The 14,572-nt window shown below is 32.1% G+C and overlaps 1 protein-coding gene across 3 annotated transcripts in view; it reads right to left on the reverse strand.

Annotated features, from left to right (window-relative positions):
- LOC125073231 (complexin) overlaps positions 1-14,572 on the reverse strand; it is a 294,844-nt gene that overhangs the window by 5,855 nt on the left and 274,417 nt on the right. For all 3 annotated transcript variants that reach the window (XM_047683974.1, XM_047683975.1, XM_047683976.1), the window contains one exon: positions 2,261-2,393. In XM_047683974.1, coding sequence (XP_047539930.1) covers positions 2,261-2,393 — 133 coding nt within the window. The remainder of the gene's footprint in view (positions 1-2,260; positions 2,394-14,572) is intronic.

The raw sequence follows: 14,572 nt of genomic DNA on the forward strand, positions 1-14,572 counted from the left end.
GTTTTAACCTTTTTTTTCTATTATTTATATTATTATACCACAATTAGTTCTTATACTAAATATTGAAACATACCAATTTTTAACATTTTATAAAAGTTTAATGATCTATTTATATAATAAAATCGTAAGTGTTCGAAATCTGTAGTGTAGTGACCGTGGGGTAACATATAGCGTAGTATTTGTTCGTTTTATTAATATTGGTTCATAAAGAAAAAATATATATTCAATTTAAAAAAAAAAATCTAAATATTTACTAGAAAAAAATGTTGTCAATTCGATTTGGTTGAATCATTGATGAATGAAAGGTTAATCATAATAGGTTTAATCATAAATCTCATAAAAATAGATAGGATATTAGAATTATTTATATTGCTTTTGACTGTTATTCGAAAATGATTAAAAAATAAAACTGATTTAATTAAACTTAAAATATTTTTATTTATATTTAGTACTACAAAAAAAAACATTTAGTGTTAATTTCTTTTTTAAATTTTTTTATTTAATTTCACTTGTATGTATTAATGTTATTACATATGTCCTGGAATCTTGGAATAAATATTACATCCACTTTCAGCTGAAAGTTGGCACACATATTTAATCTCGATGACAATGCACGATTCATGAATTGCTGCTATATTCAATCCAATATGTACGTTACAAAAAAATTTAAATTTATGAATTATGTACAAATGACACTTCTAAATATTCTAGTTCTCTGGTTCACAACAATTACATTTTTTTTGTTAAGACTTTACTTTTTTTTATTATTATTAAAATTAGTTCATACATAACTTTAATTCTTATTATAAACAATCGATAAAATTAAACTCTTACGCAATATAAATAGCTTCCGTGTTATTGTTTTCGACTTTCTTTATTCTGTAAAAAAATAAATATATGTTAGTAATTACATTTTTATTAATTATAAAATTATGTTTTTAAAAAATATGTATCTTAATATGTCATAGTAGTTATAATGAAAAAAAAATGTTTCGAGTTCATGGGGATCGAATGTAGTCACTTGATCCCCATGAAAGTCAATTGATGTTTTCCTTCCTTTGACCAAATACTCTATCGTAATTATTAAGAATGGCTCGAAAAATCTGATTATATGCGAACTGATTGCACATTTTTCTAATAGATGTTTTCAATATTCATAATTTATAAAAAAAAAAATATGTTTACTAATTAAATACTCTTACCTTTTAATATCGTTCATATGTATGTTCGGCGCTTGATTTATATAAACGTTTTTTAATTTTCCTCACGCGTTTCACTTTATTTCCCATATTTACACAATTAAAATTTATAACAAATAATATAATAAAAAAACAAATGCCTAATTACTACTACACTATTTTAACTTAATATATTTATTTACAAGAAAGAATAAAATTATTATAAGAAAACATGAAACAATGAATTTACAATTAAAATTACAAAAAAATATCTCGTAACGTAATGAATGATGCGGCGAAAAGATCGACACGTCTGTATAGCATCAGGCCTCGGCCGGCATTGTCTGTACACGGCGTTTACGCACACATGCGTACGCATTTTGTTCGAAAATAAGAATATCGGATTTAAAAAAAATCTATTGATTTTATTAAAAAAGTGACACCCAGGTTAAATAGTATATTGCTTGTAGAATAATCTGACAAAAAACCAGAATTATGGAACGTATATAAGTATAGTTATTATTGATTAAAAGATCTTTTTAGAGGTAACTTTGTGATTTTTTTCTATCGTACCAAATTAATTACATCATGTTTTCAAAATAACAAATACTTAGCATGTATCCTGAAGATTATCATATATTTTTTTCATTTGGTTTACTGCATTGGATCATATACTTTTTTGCATTATAAAACTTGCATTTAGCTCATGTAGTCCCCTTAATATATATTATATTTTAAAATTTATATTCATCGATTTTTTTGGTGGTGGGTGGAAGTATCTCAAGTAACCGTGAATGTGTTCGTTAAAATTATTTGCATTCTACCACATGATTATACACCCGTGCGGAGAAAGTATTATGGAACGAGTTTCCTCAATAAGAGGTGCAGTTATCTTCCAGCAGTAGAATATTTAGAGACAGTTTTATTTACTTTAATTTTACAAGATAAATAGAAATTAAATTTTTTCTCTGTTTAGGGGCTACCCAACTATTATTTAACGTAGACTTCTAGCGATTATACTTTATGATATGATTATTATATTAGAATATATTATTTGATTTAGATTTTAAAATTATACTGACTAGTGAACTCATCCTGGTCCTCAAGCTCCGCCTCAGCCGCCAGTTCCTCAGGAGTCTTCTTCTTCCTCATAAGAGGATTGTCAGGCTCCTGTTGCTGCTGCTCTGCAATCTCCTCCTTCTTGGGAATTTTGTACTGGAAAAAGTATAATGATTTCGTCAAAACTTAAATAAAATATCAGAAGAGAGCTTGATGTTTTGTAATATGACGTCATGGAATATAATATTTGATGGTGAAACATATAGTATTTAATTAAATATATATTAGACTAATGCTTAGGCTTGGAACTGCTTTTTTATAAATAAAATAATGAACTGTTTGTAGATTATTGGTTAATATATTTATGATAACAAAAGTCTATTAATATCAAAGTATTTATTTGACAAAATATGATCTTCTTGTTTGAAAGTTAGTTAAAAAATATGGTTGTAATGAGACGCCCGGAAGATGTGAATTATCGAATTCAAAACTAATAAACTTAGAGATACGTTATTAATTAAAAAAAATATATAATATTATATTTATTAATATATCGAAGTAGTCACGTCATACACAAAACAAAATCGAAGGCGGAGGGGCTGGCGAAAAGGGAGCGTTATGCCGCCTGCCGTCACGGCATGCCAGACACTCATACCCCAAAGATGTTTCACATCAATAACGCAATTAGTTTATTAGAAAATTTATTAGAAAATAATTCAATTTAGAAATGACAAATATTACATTAGTTCGAAGTTTTATTTTCAATTTTCTTGTGTATTAAAGTTTCAATCGCTCGCGAGTCCTTCGAGACAATCGTGAACTTTATCGGGTAAATTAATATTGTTCTTAAATCCAGACCCTCGAAAGTTGATTTGAACTTAGCAATTATATAACAAAACCCTTAAAATATTAATTGCTTTGCCAATTGATAATTTATATCTCATGTTAAAAAAAAAAAAAAATTAATAAGGTAGAATCGATGTTATTTATATGATAAAATAAGGTTATATTTTTATTTTCTTTGTGTTTCTCCTTTAAAATAAAAGTACATATATGTTATATATGTTATTGAAAATAAGCAGTAACATAAAGTTAACGTCTGCCTCTCAAGCCGAGGAGTCTTCATTGCTGTGTCCTTGAAGAGGTGTAATTTGTCTCCTTGGGATCCTAGATTCATTGGCCGGTTTGGATCGGATATAAAAGACTAGGAGGAAAGTCGCTAGATATTTTAAAGTTATTTGTCGTTGATGTGTTCTTGGTAACATTGAATTATAAGAGAAATAAATGTTTATTGTTTAGTTTTTTTTCGGACGCACAAGTCTGAAATTAATCAAGTATTGCAGTGGGAAATTTACATACATTAGCAGTCTGTAAATTTCCCACTGCTGGGCTAAGGCCTCCTCTCCCTTTGAGGAGAAGGTTTGGAGCATAATCCACCACCATGCTCCAATGCGGGTGGTGGAATACATATGTGGCAGAATTTCATTAAAATTAGACACATGCAGGTTTCCTCACGATGTTTTCCTTCACTGCCGAGCACGAGATGATTTATAAACACAAATTAAGCACATGAAAATTCAGTGGTGCCTGCCTGGGTTTGAACCCGAAATCATCGGTTAAGATGCACGCGTTCTAACCACTGGGCCATCTCGGCTCTATCATGTATATTATTCAATAATAAAAGTAAAGTTGATATGTTTAGCGCTCTGGTTACGAATTAATTTCCCGAGGGGTTCGATATCAGTTACAAACGTAACTTACTCGTGTCGTTGCTAATATGAGTTACTATTTATTTATTAAATAGTAAAAAAAATACTTTCTCGACTTGCGATAATAAAACATTATTTTTTAAGTATTTTATTGTTATCTTTCAATTCCAATGCTTGAAATGTGTTAAAACAATGTGATGAGACTTACATGTGTGGGAAATAAATCTACCACATTTGTATTTAAAGTTGAACATCGTGGTGGAATTTGGCCCAACCTTCTCCAGTAGCTATTAAAATAAGAGGTCATTAACCCTTACATTTACTTTTTTCAACTTTCGAAATATTCTATGGAGATGTTCTAAAGATTAGTCGATCTGATAACCGTATTGATAAATAAAATACTAAAGAAAATTTTGTCTTAGCGGCTTCTAAATATAAGCCCTTAAATTCACTTGAAAACAGTCTCTTTTTTCTCAAAAAGAGTTTTTCCACCGCATTACTATAATGCAGGCTATATAATTTCACACGTGTCATAATACCAATAACCACTAAGCAAGCATTTATAAAAACAAAAATTAAGTACGGGAAAACTGAGTAACACTTGATTAGATTTAATTCCAATATTTAAGATCCTTTACCTTTAAGCAATAATTCGAAATGATAACTTTAATAAAATACTCGTTGTAGTTACCTTTAAATTCAATATTAACTCTGACTGAATCAGCGATTCCTGATAAGCGGCTTAATTATGGCAGAAAATTACGCGGCCCGATCCGAGTAAATCCTCTTTCGTTCTGATTATATGCAGACTGGTTTTTTTTTTGTTTTAATTTTAAGAACAATTCTCTAGCGTCCTCATTAAAGATATCTCAATAACAAGCTAGGGAAAAAACGTCGAGTTTTTTTGCGGGACGCCTAAGTGACATCGTTTCGCTCAGCGGTCGTCTTACGATAATTAAATACAAATTTTCTGATGTTTTTATATAACATAGATAATGCTCTCGTCATTTATAATATAACAATTATTTTGCTCATTTTAAATGTATTATCTTTGAATGTATAAGACTAAAATCTATTTTTGACGTTCGAATTTTTACTAACAGAACAGCTTTAGTTAATTCTTATTCATTGTAACGACGGTTTATAATATCATTAACAGCCTGTAAATTTCCCACTGCTGGGCTTAGGCCTCCTCTCCGTTTGAGGAGAAGGTTTTGGAGCATATTCCACCATGCTGCTCCAATGCGGGTTGGTGGAATGTTTACAATATCGCTTATAATAAACTAACGTCGCGTCCAATCAGAAGTCTGTATTTAGATAAGGGCATGATTTCTCCTAGACACAATAAGAGCTTGTAGTAGGTAGCTATTGACTGGTCTATATATACTTAGAAACATATAATGAAGTACTATATTTATACTAAATACAAAAGTAACTCTGTCTGTCTGTTGTTCCTTCACGCCCGAGCCACTGAATCGAATTTGATGATTTTTTTATGTCCTCACGACCAACCCCTAAAACGCGAGCGAAACCGTGTGCGGTAGCTAGTATTTCACAAAACTATGTAATTTAACCCTACCTAGCGTGTAAGTTCGCAAGTGATTGTTCATAATTCATGATTATTGGTTATTATTATTCACTCGCCATCAAGACCATAATTGTCGGTCAAGACGAATGATGATGACGTACGTACGTACATGTGCAATTTCTATATCCTCACTCTAATAATCCGATTGGACGGAAAATTCCCAGCGGTAGATTTTCATTTAATTAAATATTGTAACATGTCGATTCAAGTGCTTTTACGAGCCTTGTTGCATTTTTTTTTAATTTGTCTAGACTGAAAAGTGTCCAGGCGAAGATTCAACTTCTTCACGTCCCATCGGATAATTAGAATGAGGGAATAGAGAGTGCACCTGTGCACCTGTGAACCTGTGCGCCTTTTTTTTGCGCACATTTATTAATATAACTTATATCGTGTAGTTCGTGACCGAAATCAGTCAAGACGACCTCAAAATATTACACTTAGGACAGTATCTCTCAAACTGGCTCTAATTACATGTTACTTAAGGTTTCATACACACTTTAAAACCTTTTCATTAAATTATGTAATAATCCTTACTACTAAAATCTAAATTGAACCTTAAGTCTCCCCCAATAAATCTCAATATCCAAAGAGCGGAATCATTAAAAATATCACCCAATTAAGCCAAATTATATTTAATAAAGTAATAAAATTTAATTTTTTTTGTCGGTGCGTTGGGTTCGTAATAAATTTACGGTATCCAGGCCAAGCCGCGGGATTAACTAAATGAGTGCATGTTTGAAATATTATCCTAAGTAACGTAAATATCATTTACCAGCTACGTTCCGTGTCTTTGAAGATATTAAAAACGTAATAAGAAACCCGGTGAAACGATTACCTTCAACATAGAAATAGGACATAGAAGGAATATCAGACATGCGCCAGTGGTTCGAATATTGCGGACTTGACGATCTTGCACAAAGCACTACCACCAAAAAATCATATTAATTATAATATTTTACATTATAAACATGAATATGTCTTATCAATTATCTTTTTCTTTATCTTCTTAATGTCACCTTGTTCTTGATTTTTCTTCTCTTCTTTCTTTTAATCTTTAATCGTCGAAAAAAGCCTCAAAGAAGTCAACCTGACTCGATTAGGGAGTCGTATTAAACGGACTCCCTACTAGAGTCAATTTCACATCCATGAGCTTTATATATCTTCTCATTGCTTCTTCTCTCTTCTTTCTTCATTAATTATAAATATATACTTTAAAACTAATATAATTATAATATAATGTGTACTACGAGATTAGCGTTAAAAACAAATAAGATGTACAATATAATGTCAAGCTCTATTTTTTTAATACTCTATGCGAATTGAACAAGGAGTATTTAAACAAACTTAGATTTGCATCTTCCATGCAGTTGGCTTAAAGCTCTATTATATTGCACAATACAAACAGTTTTTCTTAAATATATTTAAACATATAATAAAATTGGAGTGTCTGTTTGTAATATTAAAATAACCGCGTTTTACTAAATGCATATGTATGTATACACGGTACATATACCTAAATAACATTTTTTACAATTTTTGTCTCTCTGTCTGTCTGTGTGTTCCGGCTGGACGGATTTTGACGGAACTTTCACTGGCAGACAGCTGATGTAATAAGAAATAACTTAGGTTACTATTATTTTAGAATTATATGTAAAATAATAATAAAGTCACGTTTTTTTATTAAATTCAAACGCGCACAACGCAGGCACAGCTGGTATTTCATTATAATACAACACTATTTCAATTAACTTCTTATATCCACTTTAATATAACTTCGTCGACATTCAAAACGCCTTTTAACTTTGAATCCATAATGAATATGATGGTTCAAAATATCGCGCCAGTTCAATATTTTCTCTTTTGGTTTACTATATTTGTGGTTGGAATAGAATATACATTGTATATATTCTCCTGAAACATTTAACTAACTATATATACATATATGTAGAAATGTATTATTATTGTATAAAGTTTCCAATTTTCCTGTTGTAGCCATTTCTGGCGAGGCTTTAAACATAATTTGTTAAGTCTAAGTTCCTTAAGCTTGTGATTGATATTACGAAAAATTGCAATCTCTTTATTCTGAATAATAAGCCTAGAAATTTCTAATATATGAAAGCAGATTAAAATACTATACTATAGTTGTGTCAACGTTTAGTATACCTTAAAAATGTATAAGAAAATTTATCTTAAGTGAAATGGGGTTTTAAGTGAAGATTCTATCAATTTCCCGGTAGATGAGTTGGTAACGACATTAGCGCGGCAATCTGCGGGCTATGACCCAACATGAACGAGCTGTTTGTTATGTTATATCACGATAGCCGTGCCTTCGTTATCTGGACGAATATATATATATGTTTAATAGAATTATATACACTACATACAGACACCGAATACTTTTTAAAACCCGTATATTTACGTCATAAAGCTGTTGTGTCTAGTGGACTGTTGCTGAGAGTGTTAATGTGGTAATGAGCTTTATTGTTGGTAAAGTGACTAGCTTAAACGACTCAGATACAGTCCTAGGTTTGAATCCTGAGATTTATAGATTTCAAATTTAATAAGATTTCTGTAAATTTCTTATAAAACTATCCTGGATCAGTTAATTCTTAGATATCAAATTGTATTTCAAAAGTAAGCATTACAAAGTGGCTTTTTACTTAAGTCTCTCGTATTCAATACTCTTGACAAATATATTTTTTTGTTTATTCTTAAGCACACATGTGCTTAAGTTATTTTGGAGTGTACCATAAGTAATTAACATTTTAACCTTTCATCTAAGCATTAATTTAATGTACATTATTATTGTAAGTTCAATACAAATTTAAATTATTATACTTACACGTAACTTTATCTCAAGTAAGTTTAAGTTGATAATTTAATTTATATTAAACCCGTACATTTACGTAAGCCACGGGGTTAAAATAAACGCATGGATAAATACTTTTTTTTACTTTAAATGTTTTGATATGTTTTCAGAAAAAAAAAATCGAGTTAAATTACTTTTAATACATAAAACGAATTAACATTGTAATGGGACTTATTTAAATCACATCACTATCGGCGCAGCGCGACGGAGCGTGTAATGTTAGGCCGGGGGACGGCAGGGGGAGGGCCGGGGGCTAAAGCGGGAATGACGTGTGAAAAACGAAGGTAACGACAACAAAACAGTACATATGAACTTATAAATGAAAAGACCATTATTTCGTAATGCCTAACGGCAAAACCAATATACAAATTTACACGAGCAGATGCAACGTATTTCCGAAAAGATTTTAGTATATTTATGAAGTTTTAAATTTAATACATTGACTTCGTAACAAATTATGATTTTATTTTCTTATATTAAATAAATCAATAAACATATTATTTATATATGTTATATACGTTGTTTAATTGTAAAATTATGTGTTAATTTTAATAGCGATTTAAGTTTTAACATAAGATTCAATGATAGAGTATTTTAATTGTTCTATACTAATATTACAAATGCAAAAGTAATCCTGTCTGTCTGTCTATCAGTTACACTTTCACGACCAAACCACTGAATCGAAATTGATGAAATTTGGTACGAAGTATGTTCGAACTCAAAGGAAGGACATACTTTGTTTATAACTGACACCTAACACGCGAGCGTAGCCGCGAGGAACAACTAGTTAAGTATGAATCAATACCTAAAATAATCCCTTACCGAATAATAACCCAAATGTAAGGAATTAAAAAAAAAACTAAGTATTTTTAGATGTTGAAAAAAAATATATCCCGCTGAGTTTCTTTCGCCGGTTCTTCTCAGGTCCGAGGTGCTAAATTCCGAACCGGTGGTAGATTTTTGACAATCAATAAGCAAGTGCAAACACTTCTATATTGAATAAAGATTTTTGACTTTGACTTTGACTTTGAGTAACTACTGAGTTTCTTTCCGGTTCTTCTCGGAAGAATCTACATTCAGAACCGGTGGTAGCTTTACTTTAAATAGTTTGTTAAATGACGATTCAAAAGTGCTTGTAAAAACCTACTTGAATAAAGTATATTTTGATTTTGAATCCATGTGATATTCTTTTGGTGACCGTACTCTGTTGTAAGTTCAATGTAGTGAAAATGTTCTTACGGCAGCTGCGCGAACGATTTTCTTCGCTGTAAGTTTATGAGATGAACAATCGCTTAAGCTACACTTGGGAGGGTTAAGTAATCTACACGTCCGCATACGACCAAATATTTATGATAAAAAAATAATATTTCCACAGAATATAAATCATTGCAAATATATCACCTGTACATGCTGCGCAAAACCTGCTGTTGTTTTAAGAAGAAGCTTTAGAGTCTTTTACTAAGTGGTATAGCTCTGTGCTAGCCCGAAGGTAGGTAATCATCACATATAATCCCGCCAAACAGCAATACTTAGCATTATTGTGTTTCGCTTTGAAGGTAAAGTGCGTCAGTGTAGGTCCAGGCACAAAGTTAATAGACAATATTTCTTACAGCGCTTTTGTCTATAGACGATGTTGACCACTTACCATCAGGTCGCTTATTTATTACGCTGCTCCCCCATGGTTAAAGGGTATTAAAATTTCATTCGGACACGTATATTCTTTGACTGTTAAGCGTGAGATGAGATCTGCGTAAGTAATAATAACGTCCGTGACTTCATTGTCATTATAAAAGTATATGAAAAATCACACACAGTTACACGTGAAAGCGTAACAAACGAAGCTATTTTCACATTTATAATTTAGATAGAATTTCTATATAAATGATAGATATATACGTACACATGTATGTATTTGAAATAGTTCTATAATTTATAATTAAAGTTACAATTATATAATTAATCCTGTTCCGCTCGCATTTGATGTATGTAGAGTCGTGATTTATTTAATTTCATGAAATTAATTGAATACAAACAGAACGATATCGAACAAATACGTTATTCATATAAATTATACGAAATGAAGTATTCTCTGTCAACAATCATTGCGAGCTGGGTCGCGGTTAAATAACTATTAATCATATTCAATAAATTTCATTTTGGTATTACTAATTATTACACACACACACACACACTTAGACTACTGTTACAAAGGTAGTTCTAAAAATTATTTATATTCTTTTTAAGTTGTTGTTGTTAAAACAACGATGTTGTTTTCGACGATACACGAATTGTGATTTTGAAATATAATAATAACATTCGTTCTATGGTTCTTGCCGGTTTTTCTCGATAGGATCTACATTCGAAACCGTCCTTGGCTTAAGATATTATCATGAAATATGACGATACAAGAATCTGACCCGCCAAGTGCGAGTCGAACACTCGCACAAAAGGTTACCATTGTTAAAAATAGCAAAAAAATCATGTCTGTTGTATGGGAGCCCCGTTAAATATTTATTTTATTCCGTTCTTTAGTTGTTGTTACAGCGGCTACAGAAATACATCATTTGTGAAAATTTCAACAGTCTAACTATCACGGTTTATGAGATACAGACAGACAGACGGACGGACGGTTGGACAATGGAGTAATACCAAAGTCAAAGTCAAAAATCTTTATTCAATATAGAAGTGTTTACACTTGCTTATTGATTGTCAAAAATCTACCACCGGTTCGGAATTTAACACCTCGGACCTGAGAAGAACCGGCGAAAGAAACTCAGCGGGAAATACCGTTTTAACCTTTGGGTGCGGAACGTTAAAAATTATATTTTGTGTTATTTTGAAAGCATTGCACTTACTTATTGATTATGAAATTACAAAGTACCTCTGGTTCGCAAATAAAATACCAGAGTATTTTATTTGCGAACCAGACTGAGAGGAACTAGCGAAATAAATGCAGCAGGTTTTTAAGATTTCTGACTGTTTTTTTGTAATTGTTTACAAAAATCAAATAAACCCAAAAATAGCCAGTAAGCAATCGTTTGCCGAGCCGAGTTTCGTGAGCCGAGATGGCCGAGTGGTTAGAACGCGTGCATCTTAACCGATGATTTCGGGTTCAAACCCAGGCAGGCACCACTGAAATTTCATGTGCTTAATTTGTGTTTATAATTCATCTCGTGCTCGGCGGTGAAGGAAAACATCGTGAGGAAAGCTGCATGTGTCTAATTTCAAACGAAATTCTGCCACATGTGTATTCCGCCAACCCGCATTGGAGCAGCGAGGTGGAATATGCTCCAAACCTTCTCCTCAAAGGGAGAGGAGGCCTTTATCCCAGCAGTGGGACATTTACGGGCTGCTAATATAAGCAATCGTTTCATAACCAAGAAGTATTATCATCAAGAAACTCACTAATATTATACTAATCTTTTGCACACAAGCATCACTTCGTATGTTTTTAAATTTTACATTTTAATAACAGAGGCTCAATTCCTGTAATTATATCGCTTTGTGTTTCAGGTGTATTCGGTTCTTTAAAACTTAATCTGTTAAAGCTAAACGAGTCGTTCTAAATGACGTAACACAAGGAATAATGAATATCGCGTGTCAGGCAAGTGGGCCAGTCGTATTAAACTTGCAACGAGATCGTAATGGCGGCCCGATTTGTTCTTAAGGTTATGTTTAAATAATAATTAACTACGTCGTTGACAGCGGCGACTTAGATACCTATTTACCAAAGTTTTTCTATGTTCGCTAGTTTGGGAATCTTACGAGTAAACGTAAGATCTTTAGACTTATTATTTAAAATATAACAGACTGTTGTTATCCCACTGATAAGGCCTCCTCTGCCTTTTAAGAAAAAGGTTTGAAGCTTAAAAGGTGGATGTGTATCCATGTGGCAGAATTTCATTGAAATTAGACACTTGCAGGTTTCCTGGTGGTGTTCTTTTACCGCTGAGTTGGGGATTAATTATAAACACAAATTGTACCCGAATTCATTGGTTAAGATGCAAGCTTTCTAACCACTACGCCATCCATCAAAAAATATATCCCGCTGAGTTTCTTTCGCCGGTTCTTCTCAGGTCCGAGGTGCTAAATTCGGAACCGGTGATAGATTTTTGACAATCAATAAGCAAGTGCAAACACTTCTATATTGAATAAAGATTTTTGACTTTGACTTTGACATCTCAGTTTGTTGTGTGATCTCATTTAATTACATTTTTAATTTATTGTAATATTTATTTCATTACTCTATACGTATCGTGTGATTATTTTTTTATTTGTCATTTTTAAGTGATCACATTCGCTCATAAGCACGGTGACACTAACACATAAACCCTTTTACAACGCGCCGATTACTATAAAATCTATTACATTATATACCTGTAATTAAACTGGCTCCCCTTCAACCGGAACACACTAATACAAAATGTTATGTTTGGTGGTAGAATCTATAAGTGGGTGGTTCCCTGCGAGACCTGCACGAAGCTCTACCACCGAACGAATTACAACTCAATATTTTTCCACATCAATTAACATGATAATGAGGTATACGTTCAATTAGTACCGTGAATTGTAGTTTATCGCTTTGCTCAAGATTTATAGAAGTTAGCTATCGTAGTAATTAATTATCATCTACATATATATACATATATAATAGACCCTAGTACATATATTAAGGTCGTAATACATTAGCTATTAATATATAAATCATGTATGTGAACACCTTCACAAATATACAATACATTCACTTTTAGCCGAGATGGCCCAGTGGTTAGAACGCGTGCATCTTAACCGATGATTTCAGCTTCAAACCCAGACAGGCACCACTGAATTTTCATGTGTTTATAATTCATCTCGTGCTCGGTGGTGAAGGAAAACATCGTGAAGAAACCTGCATGTGTTTAATTTCAACGAAATTCTGCCACATGTTTATACACCAACCCGCATTGAAACAGCGTAATGGAATATGCTACAAACCATCTCCTCAAAGGGAGAGGAGGTCTTAGCCCAGCAGTGGGAAATTTACAGGCTGCTAATGTAATGTAATATACTCGTATACCGCACGATATCTAGCAGTGTTTCTTGATTACGTATAACAACTATTATTAAAAAAATATATACCTTTCGTTTAATTGTTCAAATTCATTCGTTCATTTTCTGAAAAGTGCAATAATCTGTGCTGTTAATTATCAGTTGAAAAAATATGGCGTCTTGGACGGTTGGCACGTATCAGTAATTATAATACGATAAACAGTAATTTTACTGTGATTTTGCTATTATATTTATCGTATGACGACTTTACTACCGATAATCAATCAATTAGAGATCATTCTCGTGATTATAAGGAACTAAAATGAGTCTAAACACTGCGAAGTTACTATGTTTTCAATTACGAATGCAAAATTTCAAAAAATCTTAGTAATAAGATGGAATTTTCAACTACTTTAGAATCGTCATTTAACAAACTATATTGAGTAAAGCTACCACCGGTTCGAGTGACACTTTTTACACTTTTCTTTCAGTATGTAGTCGAACTGACAATTGGGCCACCTGAAACTGGGCACCGCCGCCCATAGACATCGACACTGTAAGAAATATCTATCATACCTTCTCAACCAAGATTGGGAGCTAAGACCAATTCCCCTTTGTGCCTGTCCCTTCAAATATGTACAACATAATACTTAGTATTGCTGTTTGTCGGTACAATAGCGTACACAAAACCCTGAATCAATATATTCGCATTAAAATACATTTAACGCGTAATAAATACAAGGCACAATTTCTTAACGGATACTTGGTGAGTTTAAACGTTTTCTAAAAACGTTTCCTCAAAATGTTTGTCCCCACTAATAGTGTTTGTTTGTTTGTCTGTCGGAGTGTCGAGTGCGACGCACTCGGCGCGAACGAGTTTATGTGTTATGTGCACTATTTATTTTGAAACTGTTGAGTTGGACCCGTTGAACGAATGTGTTATACATAGGGATTTATATTTGGAACATCGTACACACTGATTTAAAAATGGAATGTTATTTTTTTTTAATATTAAAACTACGTAAATCTAACATTAATTTAAATATTTTCTTCTCGATAAGACTCTCCTTTCGTAGATATTGAAGTAAAATGCAAATATTACCTCCCACGATCACTGCTTTAAATATTATTAGAATTCTAC

This window comes from Vanessa atalanta, chromosome 23 (genome assembly GCF_905147765.1).
Source record: "Vanessa atalanta chromosome 23, ilVanAtal1.2, whole genome shotgun sequence".
NCBI classification, from domain to species: domain Eukaryota; kingdom Metazoa; phylum Arthropoda; class Insecta; order Lepidoptera; family Nymphalidae; genus Vanessa; species Vanessa atalanta.